At 44.9% G+C, this 13,019-nt stretch overlaps 1 protein-coding gene across 1 annotated transcript in view; it reads left to right on the forward strand.

Annotated features, from left to right (window-relative positions):
• Positions 1-13,019, forward strand: part of LOC132891516 (GRIP and coiled-coil domain-containing protein 2-like) — an 83,210-nt gene that overhangs the window by 19,914 nt on the left and 50,277 nt on the right. Inside the window, 3 exon segments of the mRNA XM_060929178.1 lie at positions 4,589-4,687; positions 7,397-7,516; positions 7,995-8,159. Of these exon segments, the coding sequence (XP_060785161.1) occupies positions 4,589-4,687; positions 7,397-7,516; positions 7,995-8,159 (384 nt within the window).

The raw sequence follows: 13,019 nt of genomic DNA on the forward strand, positions 1-13,019 counted from the left end.
CGAGCCGCATGCGGCTCTTTGCCCGGTGTCATGCGGCTCTTACGTTCATATCAAAGTTTGTGGGTTTTTTTTTTTTATGTGCGTGTGCGCTTTGCTTGGTTTCAGTATGGTATTTTCGTCAAATGCATCTTCGCTTTGCTTGGGTATGTTACGGTATTTTCAGGTCATGTCAAATGCGCATGTGCGTGAGATACGCTACGTTCACACTGCAAGGCTTAATGCTCAATTCCGATTTTTTTGTGAGGTCGTTCACATTAACAAATATATGCGACTTGCATGTGATCCTCAGTATGAACGAAAAGCGACCTAAAAGTGTTCCGCATGCGCACTGCAGGATACGACGACGTCACACGCAGTGAGCACGGGCAGTGTTTACGGAAGTAAAACCGCCCGGTTGCGGTATGACCCATCCAATCTAGCTTGAATAGCTGCATCCCCCCAAATGGAAATCAGCTCCCTAACCTCTGCGTCCCTCCATTGAGAAGATTCAGAACCTTCACAGCCCGAAGCATCCCTCGCATTGATGTCATGCGCAGGGGCGCAGATACGTTTTTTGAACTGGGGGGGGACAAAAAACTGGGGGGGACAAAGCTGCCAGCAAACCAACCCCAACCCCGATATGCCTGTCAAACTTGTTGTTAGTAACCATAGCAACCAAGCTCGAGCTCGCAACCTGTGCAGTCTGCGCAGCTCAACCAACCGAATATCAGTCTTTGTTTTGTTTTATGTGAGTTGTTGCAACTATGTATACACTGCCGTGCACCTCAATAAACCGAATGGTAATTAGTCTTTTGATTTTTCCGTGAGGTTTGCCTTATGCAAAGAAAGACAGCATAGACGTTTTTTCCTCCCTATAAGTGGGGGGGACCGAGCGAGGTGAATTTAAATATGACTCGTCCCACCCTCTATCTGCGCCCGTGGTCATGCGCCATGTTGTTGTAACTTTTTTGAGAGACCCGCCGCCTACTTCAGCGCAGAATAGTGACGTTTGTGGCTTGTTGATGACGTGTAAGTCGGATGAATGCGACCTGGCGGTTCAGACTGAAGTCGCATATGAAAAGAGCGGATAGGAATCGGAATTAGCACCACATATCCAAACGGCCTGGGTCGGATTTGACAAAATCGGATCTGTGTCGTTCATATTGTCAATAAAAGATCGGATACAGGTCACATATGGGCGAAAAGATCGGATTTGAGTCACTTCAGCCTGCAGTGTGAACGTAGCCTTTATCGCTAAGTTTTTGGGCAAGGTGTATCTTGTGTCAAGTAGCCTCTCAAAATGGCAATGAAAAAATGCACAGCAAAACTAAAATATGAAGACGAACATAGGACATTTTTAACAGAGTAGGAGAGTTTATACTTTTTTGTTGAACGTAATGGCAAGCCATTCTGCCTTATATGTCAGTCGTCATTAGCTCATTTCAAAGCTTCCCGCCTCCCTGAATAAGCAAGGAGCCAGATATGCAACACTAATTGAAAACCTGCACGAAAGCTTTGTAACCCGGTTCCGTGATATGCAACTGAAAAGGCCACAGATTACGTTCCTCGTCGACCCATTCAATGCGGAGACGGACTGTGTGAAAGCCCCGCTTGTCACAGATGAGGCTGCGGCTGAGTTGGAGATGATCGATCTTCGTGAGGAAGACCAACTGAAACCTGTTTTGAGGGAAGGCACCATTGAGTTTTGGAAAAGTGTGCCATTGGAAAAATACCCGAATGTGAAACGGGCTGCGCTTAAGATACTGTCAATGTTTGGGTCAACATACGTCTGCGAGTCTGTGTTCTCTACCATGAAACATGTGAAGTCAAAGCATCGTTCTGTTCTGACTGACACCCATGTGAAAGAACTGCTTCGAGTGGCAATGACGGAATACAAGCCAGATTTGAAGAGGATTGTTCAAGGCAAGGAATGTCAGAAGTCCCACTAAGCAACATGCATAGTAAGTGCACACAATATTGATTGCTGTAAATGACTGGCCTGTGGTATTAGTACTGACTGAAGGAGTAAATTTCTCTCATGTTGGCGTGTGACATTTACTATTAATCTGGCTGAGCAGAGGGGTGTGTGTGAGAGAGAGAGGAAGAGATGGGTGATGTTCGTGTGCCCATGTGTATGATGTGGCTCTTTGCGGTAATACAGTAAAAAATGTGGCTCTTGGTCTCCAACTGGTTGGCCACCCCTGGTCTAGAGTATGTAGAAGGACACCTAGCGGACAATCGATATTTTGTATAAAAAGGGGGAGAAAATCATCTAGTAGTAGAGATGTATCGATGTAGCCGCCAGCACGTCTTTCCGCTTTATGCTGACGGCGTGCGTGCTGCATCCCTTTATATCCGCGGAGCAGACGCAATTCATACCCCCTGCATGCGCAGTGAACGGTCTGCATCCGATATACATCCGCGCAACATCCCCTTTGTTTCCGTTAGGCGTACGTGATGCATCCCCTTCATCCGCTATGCATCCGCTCTTTCTGCTATGCGTCCGCTTCTCAGTTATCACCGGTAATCCCTTCGGAGCTGTCATCCACTTCCATCCGCTTTCATCCACTAGGCTTCCTATGAACATGCGTTTAACATCCCCGCTATATACTACCCACGTCCGTTCTTTTCCGTTCTGTTTTCGCAAATTTTCGCCAATTTTGTCCATTTCTGGAGCGGATGAAAACGGATAGAGCCACCCCCGAAATTTTGCTCGTCCGCTGTGTCCTTTTTGCATACATTTTGTGTCCATCGGCCAGTGGGACCGGGCCTTTATTAAACCGAATTCAAGGCTTTTGATTAATTCCTTGCTCTGCACTGTAACTTTTTTTCCTGTATTTTATCTGTCTTATTCTATTTTATCTTTTTTTCTATTCTCTTACTATTTTTAATTGGACTTGAATGTCTGTTTATAATGTGTTTTCTTCCTCTGTCCATTCACCCTAAGCGAGGCTCGTTAAGCCTTTGTTTTATGGTATTAACACGTATTGTTAACTTGACTGCAGACTTGATTACTTATTTGTTGTATCTGGTGGGAAGAGGAGTGCATGGCTCAGTGTGTCATGTAAGCAGGCGAGTGACAGAGGTCATTGCAGGAAGAGTGTTTATTTACAAACAGGCAGGCAAACAGTTCAAAAGCTTGGACATTATTTCCGTTTCTGGTTGAGAGTACGCTCTGCCGCTTCTCACTGGAGCTTTTTGTTTTTGTGCTTGTATAGTTGTTTGAATGTTTTGTTTTGTTTTTTTCCCCCCCCTCTGCCGGTTGTGGCGTAGCTCCGGACCCGGTTTTGACCATCGGTTCCCTTCAGGCCTTGGGCCGCTGTGGGTGATACCTGTGCTCCTCGCCATGGACTGCAGTGAGCTCCTTGCTCTTTTAACATCAGGGTTGTCCAGCGCTTTGTGTGGCAGTGCTTCTGTGCTTGGCGCGGTGTTCTGAGCAATGTTGCCAGGTGGCATCGCGGCGGCTGTGCAGGCAATGTGGGATTTATCTTTGTGCACCTTTTGGTGGGACTGTGAATAGCTATGGCATTGGAATTACAGCCTTACCCTCTTGGTGGACTTTTATTTATTTATTTTTTTCCCCAAATTGTAAAGTGACCTTGGGTGTGAGAGAGGCACTAAATTGAACTTTATTATTATTATTATTGGGTGGCACGGTGCTGTAGTGGTTAGCACTGTCGCCTCACAGCAAGAAGGTCCTGGGTTCGAGCCCCGTGGCTGGCAAGGGCCTTTCTGTGTGGAGTTTGCATGTTCTCCCCGTGTCCGCGTGGGTTTCCTCCGGGTGCTCTGGTTTCCCCCACAGTCCAAAGACATGCAGGTTAGGTTAATTGGTGGCTCTAAATTGACTGTAGGTGTGAGTGTGAATGGTTGTTTGTCTCGGTGTCAGCCCTGCGATGACCTGGCGACTTATCCAGGGTGTACCCTGCCTCTCGCCCATAGTCAGCTGGGATAGGCTCCAGCTTGCCTGCGACCCTGTAGAACAGGATAAGCGGCTACAGATAATGGATTATTATTATTATTATTATTATTATTATTAAAAGTGTAAGACAAAGACAGGGTCGTGAAATGGGCAATGGTCATGTGGGGTACAAATGGAATGATTGAGGCAAAGACAAAAGGCAGAGTCCAAATACGCAAAACAAAGTCAAAACCCAAAAGGTGCAGTACACAGATACAAGACTTGGTAATGTGAGACATGAGGTACAGCGTGTGTACTTCACCAGGTCTGTGTGTTTAGAGAGTCCTTATAAGTGTGCGCTGTGATTGCGCTCTAATCCGGAACAGGTGCATAGTACTGGAATTAGTCCTAATGGTGCTGTGTGCTCTGAGCGCCAACGTGACCCAGTGATTTGATTTTTTTTTTTTTAAATTTTAATTTTTTATTTATTTATTTTTAAACAAACAAAGACTCCGACTCTGTCACTAAAGGTGAGGGGCACAAATTTAGTTTGTTTATATGTGAAAGTTCATTATAAGAGTTTGTTATAGCAGGATTGCAGTGTACTATGTTGTTCTTGTTGGGTAAATTGAAACTCTGCATCAGACTTTTTGTGCTGTTGAAAATCAGGTTTTTAAATAAAAAAATATGTAAATCATTCCGCCAATGTAGGCAGCGAGACTAAAAGAAGAATTGGAGGCTTTGAAGGCTGAAAGAGACAAAATGTCAGACTCCATGAAGGCCATCATCCATGGTGCAGAAGCCTATAAGGTAAAGTCATAACTCGAGTCTTTTTTTTTTTTTAATTAGCATATCCATACATTACCCTGCCCTTAAAAGATCCAGTTAAGTACATACTTATTTTACATTTATGTATTCAGTAGGTAATAATAATGTTCAAAACATTTAAATTTGTTATAATAAACCAAAACTATGAACTCAAGGTTACTATTGTTATTAAATAACTATAAATTCATGTATCTACGCCAAAATTAAAAGAACTATAATAACAAGAACTACTATAGCAGTTGAGCTGGGACTGATCCTGATTTCCTGGTTAAGACATGGGCTGGGGTGTGCTGACCTAGCTGAGGCTTTACCTTTCAGTGTATAAATGAAAGCTACCATATTGTTTGTGAATGACCTGTCCTTATCGGACACCTATATTGTATTTGTACTTTTATTGCTTTGAAGACGGGCAGGAACTTGTAAACCACCTCTGTTTTTAGGTCTGTCCATTTAAATAGCAGAGTCACAATGAAATGAAAACATTGGCAAAATCTGATACAAGTAGTATATTATTGACTGTGACGGTCAGCTCTGATTCTGTACTGTGATGCTTTTGGAAACAATATTAAAATCTATCAGGCTTGTAATTCCTACTTAAACACAGTTCATAAATATTCTACAAGACAATCCACATACAACTTCACTCTCCCAAAAACTACAAGCAGGAAAAGGACATTTACAGTGTCTCGCAAAAATATTCATCCCCCTTGGTGTTTGTCCTGTTTTGTCACATTACAAGCTGGAATTAAAATGGATTTTTGGGAGTTAGTGCCATTTGATTTACACAACATGCCTACAACTTTAAAGGTGAAAATTGTTGCTTTATTGTGACATGAACAATATTTAAGATGAAAAACCACAAATCTGGAGTGTGTACAGGTATTCACCCCCCAAAGTCAATACTTGTAGAGCCACCTTTTGCTGCAGTTATAGCTGTAAGTCTCTTGAGGTATGTCTTTATTAGCTTAGCACATCTAGCCACTGGGATTTTTGCCCATTCCTCAAGGCAAAACTGCTCCAACTCCTTCAAGTTAGATAGGTTGCGTTGGTGTACAGCAATCTTCAAGTTATGCCACAGATTCTCAATTGGATTGAGATCTGGGCTTTGATTAGGCCATTCCAATCAAACATTTAAATGTTTCCCTTTAAACCATTCCAGTGTAGCTTTAGCAGTATGTTTAGGGTCATTGTCCTGCTGGAATGTGAACCTTCATCCCAGTTTCAAACCTCTGGCCGACTCAAACAGGTTTTCCTCCAGAATTGCCCTGTATTTAGTGCCATCCATTTTTCCTTCAGTCCTGACCAGCTTTCCTGTCCCTGCAGATGAAAAATATCCCCACAGCATGATGCTGCCACCACCATGCTTCACTGTAGGAATGTTGTTCTCAAGGTGTTGGGTTTGTGCCACACATGGCATTCCCCATGATAGCAAAAAAAAAAAAATCAATTTTAGTCTCATTTGACCAGAGAATCATCTTCCATGTGTTTGGGGAGTCTGCCATATGCTGTTGGGCAAACTCCAAACGGGTTTTCTTCAGCAGTGACTTTTTCTGGCCACTCTTCCATAAAGCCCTGCTCTGTGGAGTGTATGGTTTAAAGTGATCCTATGGACAGATACTCCCATCTCTGCTGTGGATCTTTGCAGCTCCTTCAGTGTTATTTTTGGTGTCTTTGTTGCATCTCTGATTAATGCCCTCCTTGCCCGGTCTGTGAGTTTTGGTGGGCGGCCTTCTCTTGTCAGGTTTGTAGTGGTGCCATATTCTTTCCATTTTGCTATAATGGATTTAATGGTGCTCCCTGGGATATTCAAAGTTTGGGATTTAAAAAAAAAAATTTATAACCCAACCCTGATCTATACTTCTCCACAATTTTGTCTCTGACCTGTTTGGAGTGCTGCTTGGTTTTCATGTTGCTTGCTAAGTAATGTTGCAGAGTCAGGGTCCTTCCAGAACAGGTTGATTTATACAGACATCATGTGACAGATCATGTGACACTTTGATTACACACAGGTGAATCTTAATCAACTAATTATGTGACTTATGAAGTGAATTTGTTGGACCAGCTCTTATTTAGGGGTTTCATACGAAAGGGGGTGAATACCTATGTGCACTCCAGATTTTTTTATTTTTTTATTTTAATTATTGTTTGTCACAATAAAACAACAATTTGCACCTTTAAAGTTGTAGGCATGTTGTGTAAATCAAATGGTGCTAACCCCCCAAAAATCCATTTTAATTCCAGCTTGTAATGCTACAAAACAGGACAAACACCAAGGGGGATGAATACTTTTGCAAGGCACTGTACATATAGAGGAGTAACACTTTGGAATGCACTTCCAACACATGTACAGTCTGTATCTGATATTCAGAAAGGGAATCGATCAATTGTATGACACACTTTTAAATAATTCTGACCTCAGAGACCTTTTAATTGACACTTCTCTTAATTGATATCATGTAAATTTGTGTCTGTATAGGTATGTTTTGTGTATTGTGTGTATTATTTATGTTTATGAACCCTGGAAGAATCGCCCCGTAAGGGGCCAAAGGGTGTCTCAATAAACTAATTAACTAAACTAAACCTAAGAGAAGTGTTTGAGCAGCACTGAATGTCCCTCCATTAATTTATTTATCCCTCCATTTATTTTCTTTATTCCTTTTTTTATATCGTATAACTAAACTTAATTTACAGAATCTTATGATTGATTATGACACTCAAACTGAGCTGTTGGATAAAGAAAAAGAGAAACTGGAGGCATCAGAAAAGCTGGTTGGTGACTTGACCAAACGTCTGCATGTAGCTGTTGAACAGGTAATTTATATTATCTCTGCCAACTGTGTTGTTGGAGGTTGTTTTCACCTCTGTTTGTTTGTCTTTTCCCAACATAGCTCAAAAAGTAGCAAACAGATTTTGATGAAATTTGAAGGAAAGGTGGGCCATGGGCCAAGGAACAATTGATTAGATTTTGATGCAAATCTTGAATGTGACTTGGCGGAAGTATACACTCGACTGAGTGCCCTTCTAGTTTGGATGTGTTTCGGAAATCCTTTGCTCATTGTTTCGAAATACTGTCGCTCATTTTAATAGCAGTTGTCACTGGAAGTTATCGGTATATGAATCTCACTTAGTAATGAGTACATGTTGGCTGTTTTCCCAAGACCTTAAAAGAGCGTTCAGCAGTAGAAGTTGTAATTTACAAACCCCATTTCTGGTTCATTTGGTTATTTTTGAAAGGTTAATTACATTTAAAAAAATACTGACAATTATTGACATCTTATTTCCCTGTCAGCATAAGCAACTTTCTTCTGAGAGAGAAGACATGATTGCTCATCTCGAGACTCTCCAAAGTAATGTTCGACAGCTGGAGGCACAGGCTCTTGAAATGCACAAACTCAAATCTTCAGTGGAAAGAGACCTGGAAGCAGAAAGGCTACTGAAAGAGCAAAAAACAAAGGTATCCTTCCATGTGACTGCAGTGCAGTAGAATGTCAGTTGCAATTATTATTAAACTCCAGTGTGTGCACATATTCTTCCATATAGTCATTAGATTTTGTACTATACAACAGGGGTTCTCAAACTTTTTTGGGCTGGGGACCCCAATGGAGCAGAAATTTTTCCAAGGACCCCTTCATAATCGCACCACACATTTAACCATATAGGCTTATAAATATTTGTCCTGTTACATACAGTTATTACCACATTGTTTTAAATAGTCATTTTAATGCATTTAGCAAATTTAAAAAAATATGTTGGAACAATATACCGTGGAACAAATAGAATTCCATTTTAGTTTAATATTGATTATTGACATTGATGGGATTACATTTTAGAACTCATCAGAATAGATAACAGACTGACAAAAAACACTCAATGCATTCAGAGGTAACTGATCTCATGGTGTAAAATGAATGGCAATATACTAACCATCAAAAAACAATGAAAAAGCACTGATGCAGTAACAGGCATCAAACTGCAGTAAGAGAATCATTAACCATTTTTAGTGGTGGGGCGGGGGCAGCTGGAGAGTGAGCAAGTGAGATTGACAACAGTAGATAACTTTTTAAATACTATGAAAATATCTGATTAACCATATTGTTGGTGGTTTTGGGTGGGGGGAGGGGAATGCAACAGTATCATCATCATCAATGAGATGGGTGTGCCTGTCTCTCACTACACAGTTTGTCCAGTCTTGGTGTGATGGATGATAAACAGACTCTAAGATCACTCTCCACATGGAGACGAGCTCTGTACTTGGTCTTCATTGCAGTTAAAGTAGAGAAAGATGACTCGCATAAGTAGGTAGTAGGAAAGGGGAGCAATATCTGCATAGCATGTGCTGTGAGTTCAGGATACTCAAATGCTAGGGAGGGCCAAAACTCTGCATGGCTCACCTGCTGGAATCTGGCCTTCAAAGTCCGATTGCAAGATAAGTCCACCAAGTCCTCCTCTGCTTTGCCTGTAAGGCTGTATGTAGCTGCTGGAGCAAAGGGATCTCGCACCCAGTCCCAGGCATCAGTCTTTACATCTGAGAAATATGAGGTGAAGTGCTTGCTGACAGCAGTGAGGTGAGAGGTGGCTGCCTCTTTCACAACAGTCACAGGCAGGTTGTTTGTGAGCAGAAATTCTGTGAGCTGCGGGAACATGTCGGTCACTCCATCTTGTAGCCATCTTTGCCACAGCTCTGCTTTCCTCATGAAGGCGGTGAGTTTGTCGCTTACTTCAAGGATGGAGGCATAGCATCCTTGAATGGAGAGGTTAAGGCTATTGAGGGCGTTGAAAACATCCACCAGATAGGCCAACTTAGCAACATACACAGGATCAGAGGAAAAACTCTGCGATGTCGGGCTTTTCCTTTCGCATAAACTCCGACATTTCGGTGCATAACTCAAACACCTGCTGAAGTACCTTTCCACGAGAGAGCCACCTCACTTCGGAATGATAAAGCAGTGTGTCGTGCCCTGCGTCCATCTCCCGACAAAGTTGCCCAAACAAACGTGTCTGCAGTGCCCTTGACTTAACAAAATTAACTGCAGCCACAACTTTATTCAGCACCAAGTGCAAGTCAGGTTCAATGGCTTTGGAGGCGACCGCTTGCCGATGAAGCATACAGTGCACAGACTTGACATTTGGGTTGACGGCCTTTATGCGAGCGACAACACCACTCCTTCGGCCAGTCATCGCTGCCGCTCCATCTGTGCATACGGCGACACATTTACCCCAGCTCAGCCCAGCTTCATTAATAAATTCATCCAGGAGCCTGAATATCTCCTCTCCTGTTGCCCTACCTGGGACTGCTTTGCAGAACAAAAAGTCCTCTAAAATTGTTTCTCCCCATGGATAGCAGACAAGAGTGATGACCTGAGCTGCACTAGCTATGTCAGTAGACTCGTCCAGCTGAATAGAATATTGTAACCAGAGCAGGTGGGTGGAGCACAGAAGCACAGCAGGCCAGACCTGAGTTCTCAGAAACTCTTGTATTTTTAATGATGTGTGGCTTTTCAGCTCATTCAGTCCTGTGTTTGTGTGTCTTCCCCAGTGACCGTCCCCTAATAAAAGGAGAGAGAGAGAGCAGAGAAAGGGAGCTCTCTCCCCACCCGAATGCATGTGTGAGAACACATGCATTCGGGTGGGGAGAGAGCTCCCTTTCTCTGCTCTCTCTCTCTCCTTTTATAGGGCACGGTCACTGGGGAAGACACACAAACACAGGTTAACTCTCATCAGGTGCAGTGATTCTGCCACTTACCTTCCCTGATTCCGCCCTCCATTCACAGACCGACGCTTGGCCATGCCCCCACTGCCACATACCCCCACTGCCCGACTCAGGCCGGGGAGCTGTCCGGCCTGCAGCTGACTAACCCCCCCCCCCCCCCCCCCCCCCCCCCCCACCGGGAGAGGAACTCCGTCACGACCATCTGCGCCCTCGGCCTGTGGACCACCTTGAACTGAAATGGCTGGAGTGCCAGATACCAACGAGTGATCCACGCGTTGGCATCCTTCATGCGGTGGAGCCACTGGAGGGGGGCATGGTCTGAACAGAGGGTGAAGGGGTGTCCCAGTAGGTAGCAGCAGAGGGTGAGGACCGCACACTTGATGGCAAGGTACTCCTTTTCTATGGTGCTGTACTGGCCCTCACGCACTGACAGCTTCCGGCTGATGTACAACACTGGACAATCCTCCCTCTCCACCTCCTGGGACAGACCAGCCCTCTGTCCGACGTGTCCGTCTGCAAAACAAAGGGGAGAGAAAAGTCAGGGGAGTGTAACAGTGGCCCCCCACACAGTACAGCCTTTACCTCAGAGAAAGCCCGCTGGCATTGCTCCGACCACTGGACCTGATCTGGTGCCCTTTTTTAGTGAGATCAGTCAGTGGGCTAGTGACGTCCAAATAATTAGGTATAAACCTACGATAGTAGCCAGCCAGCCCCAGGAACTGTCTCACCCCCTTTTTGGTCTTGGGCCTCGGGCAGGCCGCAATCGCTGCTGTCTTATTAATTTGAGGACGCACCTGCCCATTGCCCAAGTGGAAGCCCAGATACCATACTTCCACCTGCCCAATCGCACACTTCTTCAGGTTGGCTGTGAGACCCGCTCGCCTCAGCGACCTAAGGACGGCCCTTAGATGTTTTAGGTGTCACGGCCAGTCATTACTATAAATAATGATGTCGTCCAAGCATGTGGCCGCGTGGGGGCGGAGGACCCTATCCATAAGCCGCTGGAACGTAGCGGGCGCCCCAAACAGCCCAAAAGGAAGTGTGACGAACTGGTGTAAGCCTAACGGTGTGGAAAAGGTCGTTTTCTCTCGGGATAATGGAGTCAAGGGGATCTGCCAATATCCCTTTTTCAAATCCAGTGTCAAATAAAAACGAGTCGTGCCTAGTTGATCAAGCAACTTGTCAATACAAGGCATTGGGTACGCATCGAATTTAGACACCACGTTGACTTTTCTATAGTCCACACAGAACCAGACCGACCTGTCGGCCTTGGGAACCAAGACCACTGGGCTGCTCCAGTCACTGTGGGACTCCTCTACGATGCCCATTTCGAGGATGGCCTCGAGTTCCAAAGTTTTAACAAATTGAGGTGGTAAATCTGTAACGCCCCACCCCTGTCCGTTCGCCGCACCTCATAGTCTAAGTCCCCAACTCGCCATGTGACCTCAAAGGGTCCTTGCCACCTGGCGATCAATTTGGAGCTCGACGTGGGCAACAACACAAGCACTTTATCTCCCGGTGTGAATTCCCTAAGGTGCATGCCCCGTCGTACAGACGGACTTGACGTTCTTGGGCCTGCCGCAAATTCTCCTGGGTTAGGTGCGTGAGGGTGTGGAGTTTGGCAGGCAGGTCGATAACATATTGAATTTCATTTTTGCTTGTTGAAGGTCCCTCCTCCCAATTTTCACGCAGCACATTTAAAATGCCACGCAGCTTACGCCCGTATAATAATTCGAATGGGGAGAACCCCGTGGAAGCTTGTGGGACCTCTCGCGCTGTGAATAACAGGGGCTCGAGCCATTTATCCCAGCTGCGTGCGTCCTCGCTTACAAATTTTCGAATTATGTTCTTGAGGGTGCGGTTGAACCGTTCGACTAAGCCATCCGTTTGTGGGTGATAAACGCTGGTGCGGATAGGCTTAATTCCCAGTAACCCATACAGTTCGTGTAGTGTGCGTGACATAAACGTAGTGCCTTGATCAGTCAGAATTTCTTTTGGGATTCTGACTCGGGAGATGACGCGGAAGAGTGCTTCTGCAATACTGCGTGCTGAGATATTGCGAAGAGGCACTGCTTCCGGATATCGCATTGCATAGTCTACCAGAACTAAAATAAAGTGATATCCTCGTGTTGATCTAATGGCCTGACGAGATCCATCCCAATTCTTTCGAACGGGTCTCGATTAATGGCAGAGGGCGCAAAGGCGCTTTTGGAATGGCCGCTGGATTTACTAACTGGCATTCGCGGCATGCCGTACACCACCTACGGACATCGCTGTGAATCCCTGGCCAATAGAACCGGGCCATTATTCGGGCTAGTGTCTTATCCTGCCCCAAGTGTCCGGCCATGGGATTAAAGTGAGCCAACTGGAATATAAATTCCCGGCAGCTCTTTGGGATCAAAAGCTGTGTTATCGGTTCCTTCGTCTGAGTGTCCTGCGTCACTCGGTATAACCTATCCTTAATAATGGAGAAATAGGGGAAGGACGGGGTGGCGTTTGGCTGGAGCGTTTGACCATCTCTCTCATCACTCTCACTTGGTCAAACGCATGCCGCAGAGTCTGATCTCGTGACTGCTGTAACGGGAAATCCGTGAGGGATTCCCC

This window comes from Neoarius graeffei, chromosome 9 (genome assembly GCF_027579695.1).
Source record: "Neoarius graeffei isolate fNeoGra1 chromosome 9, fNeoGra1.pri, whole genome shotgun sequence".
Taxonomy (NCBI): Eukaryota; Metazoa; Chordata; class Actinopteri; order Siluriformes; family Ariidae; genus Neoarius; species Neoarius graeffei.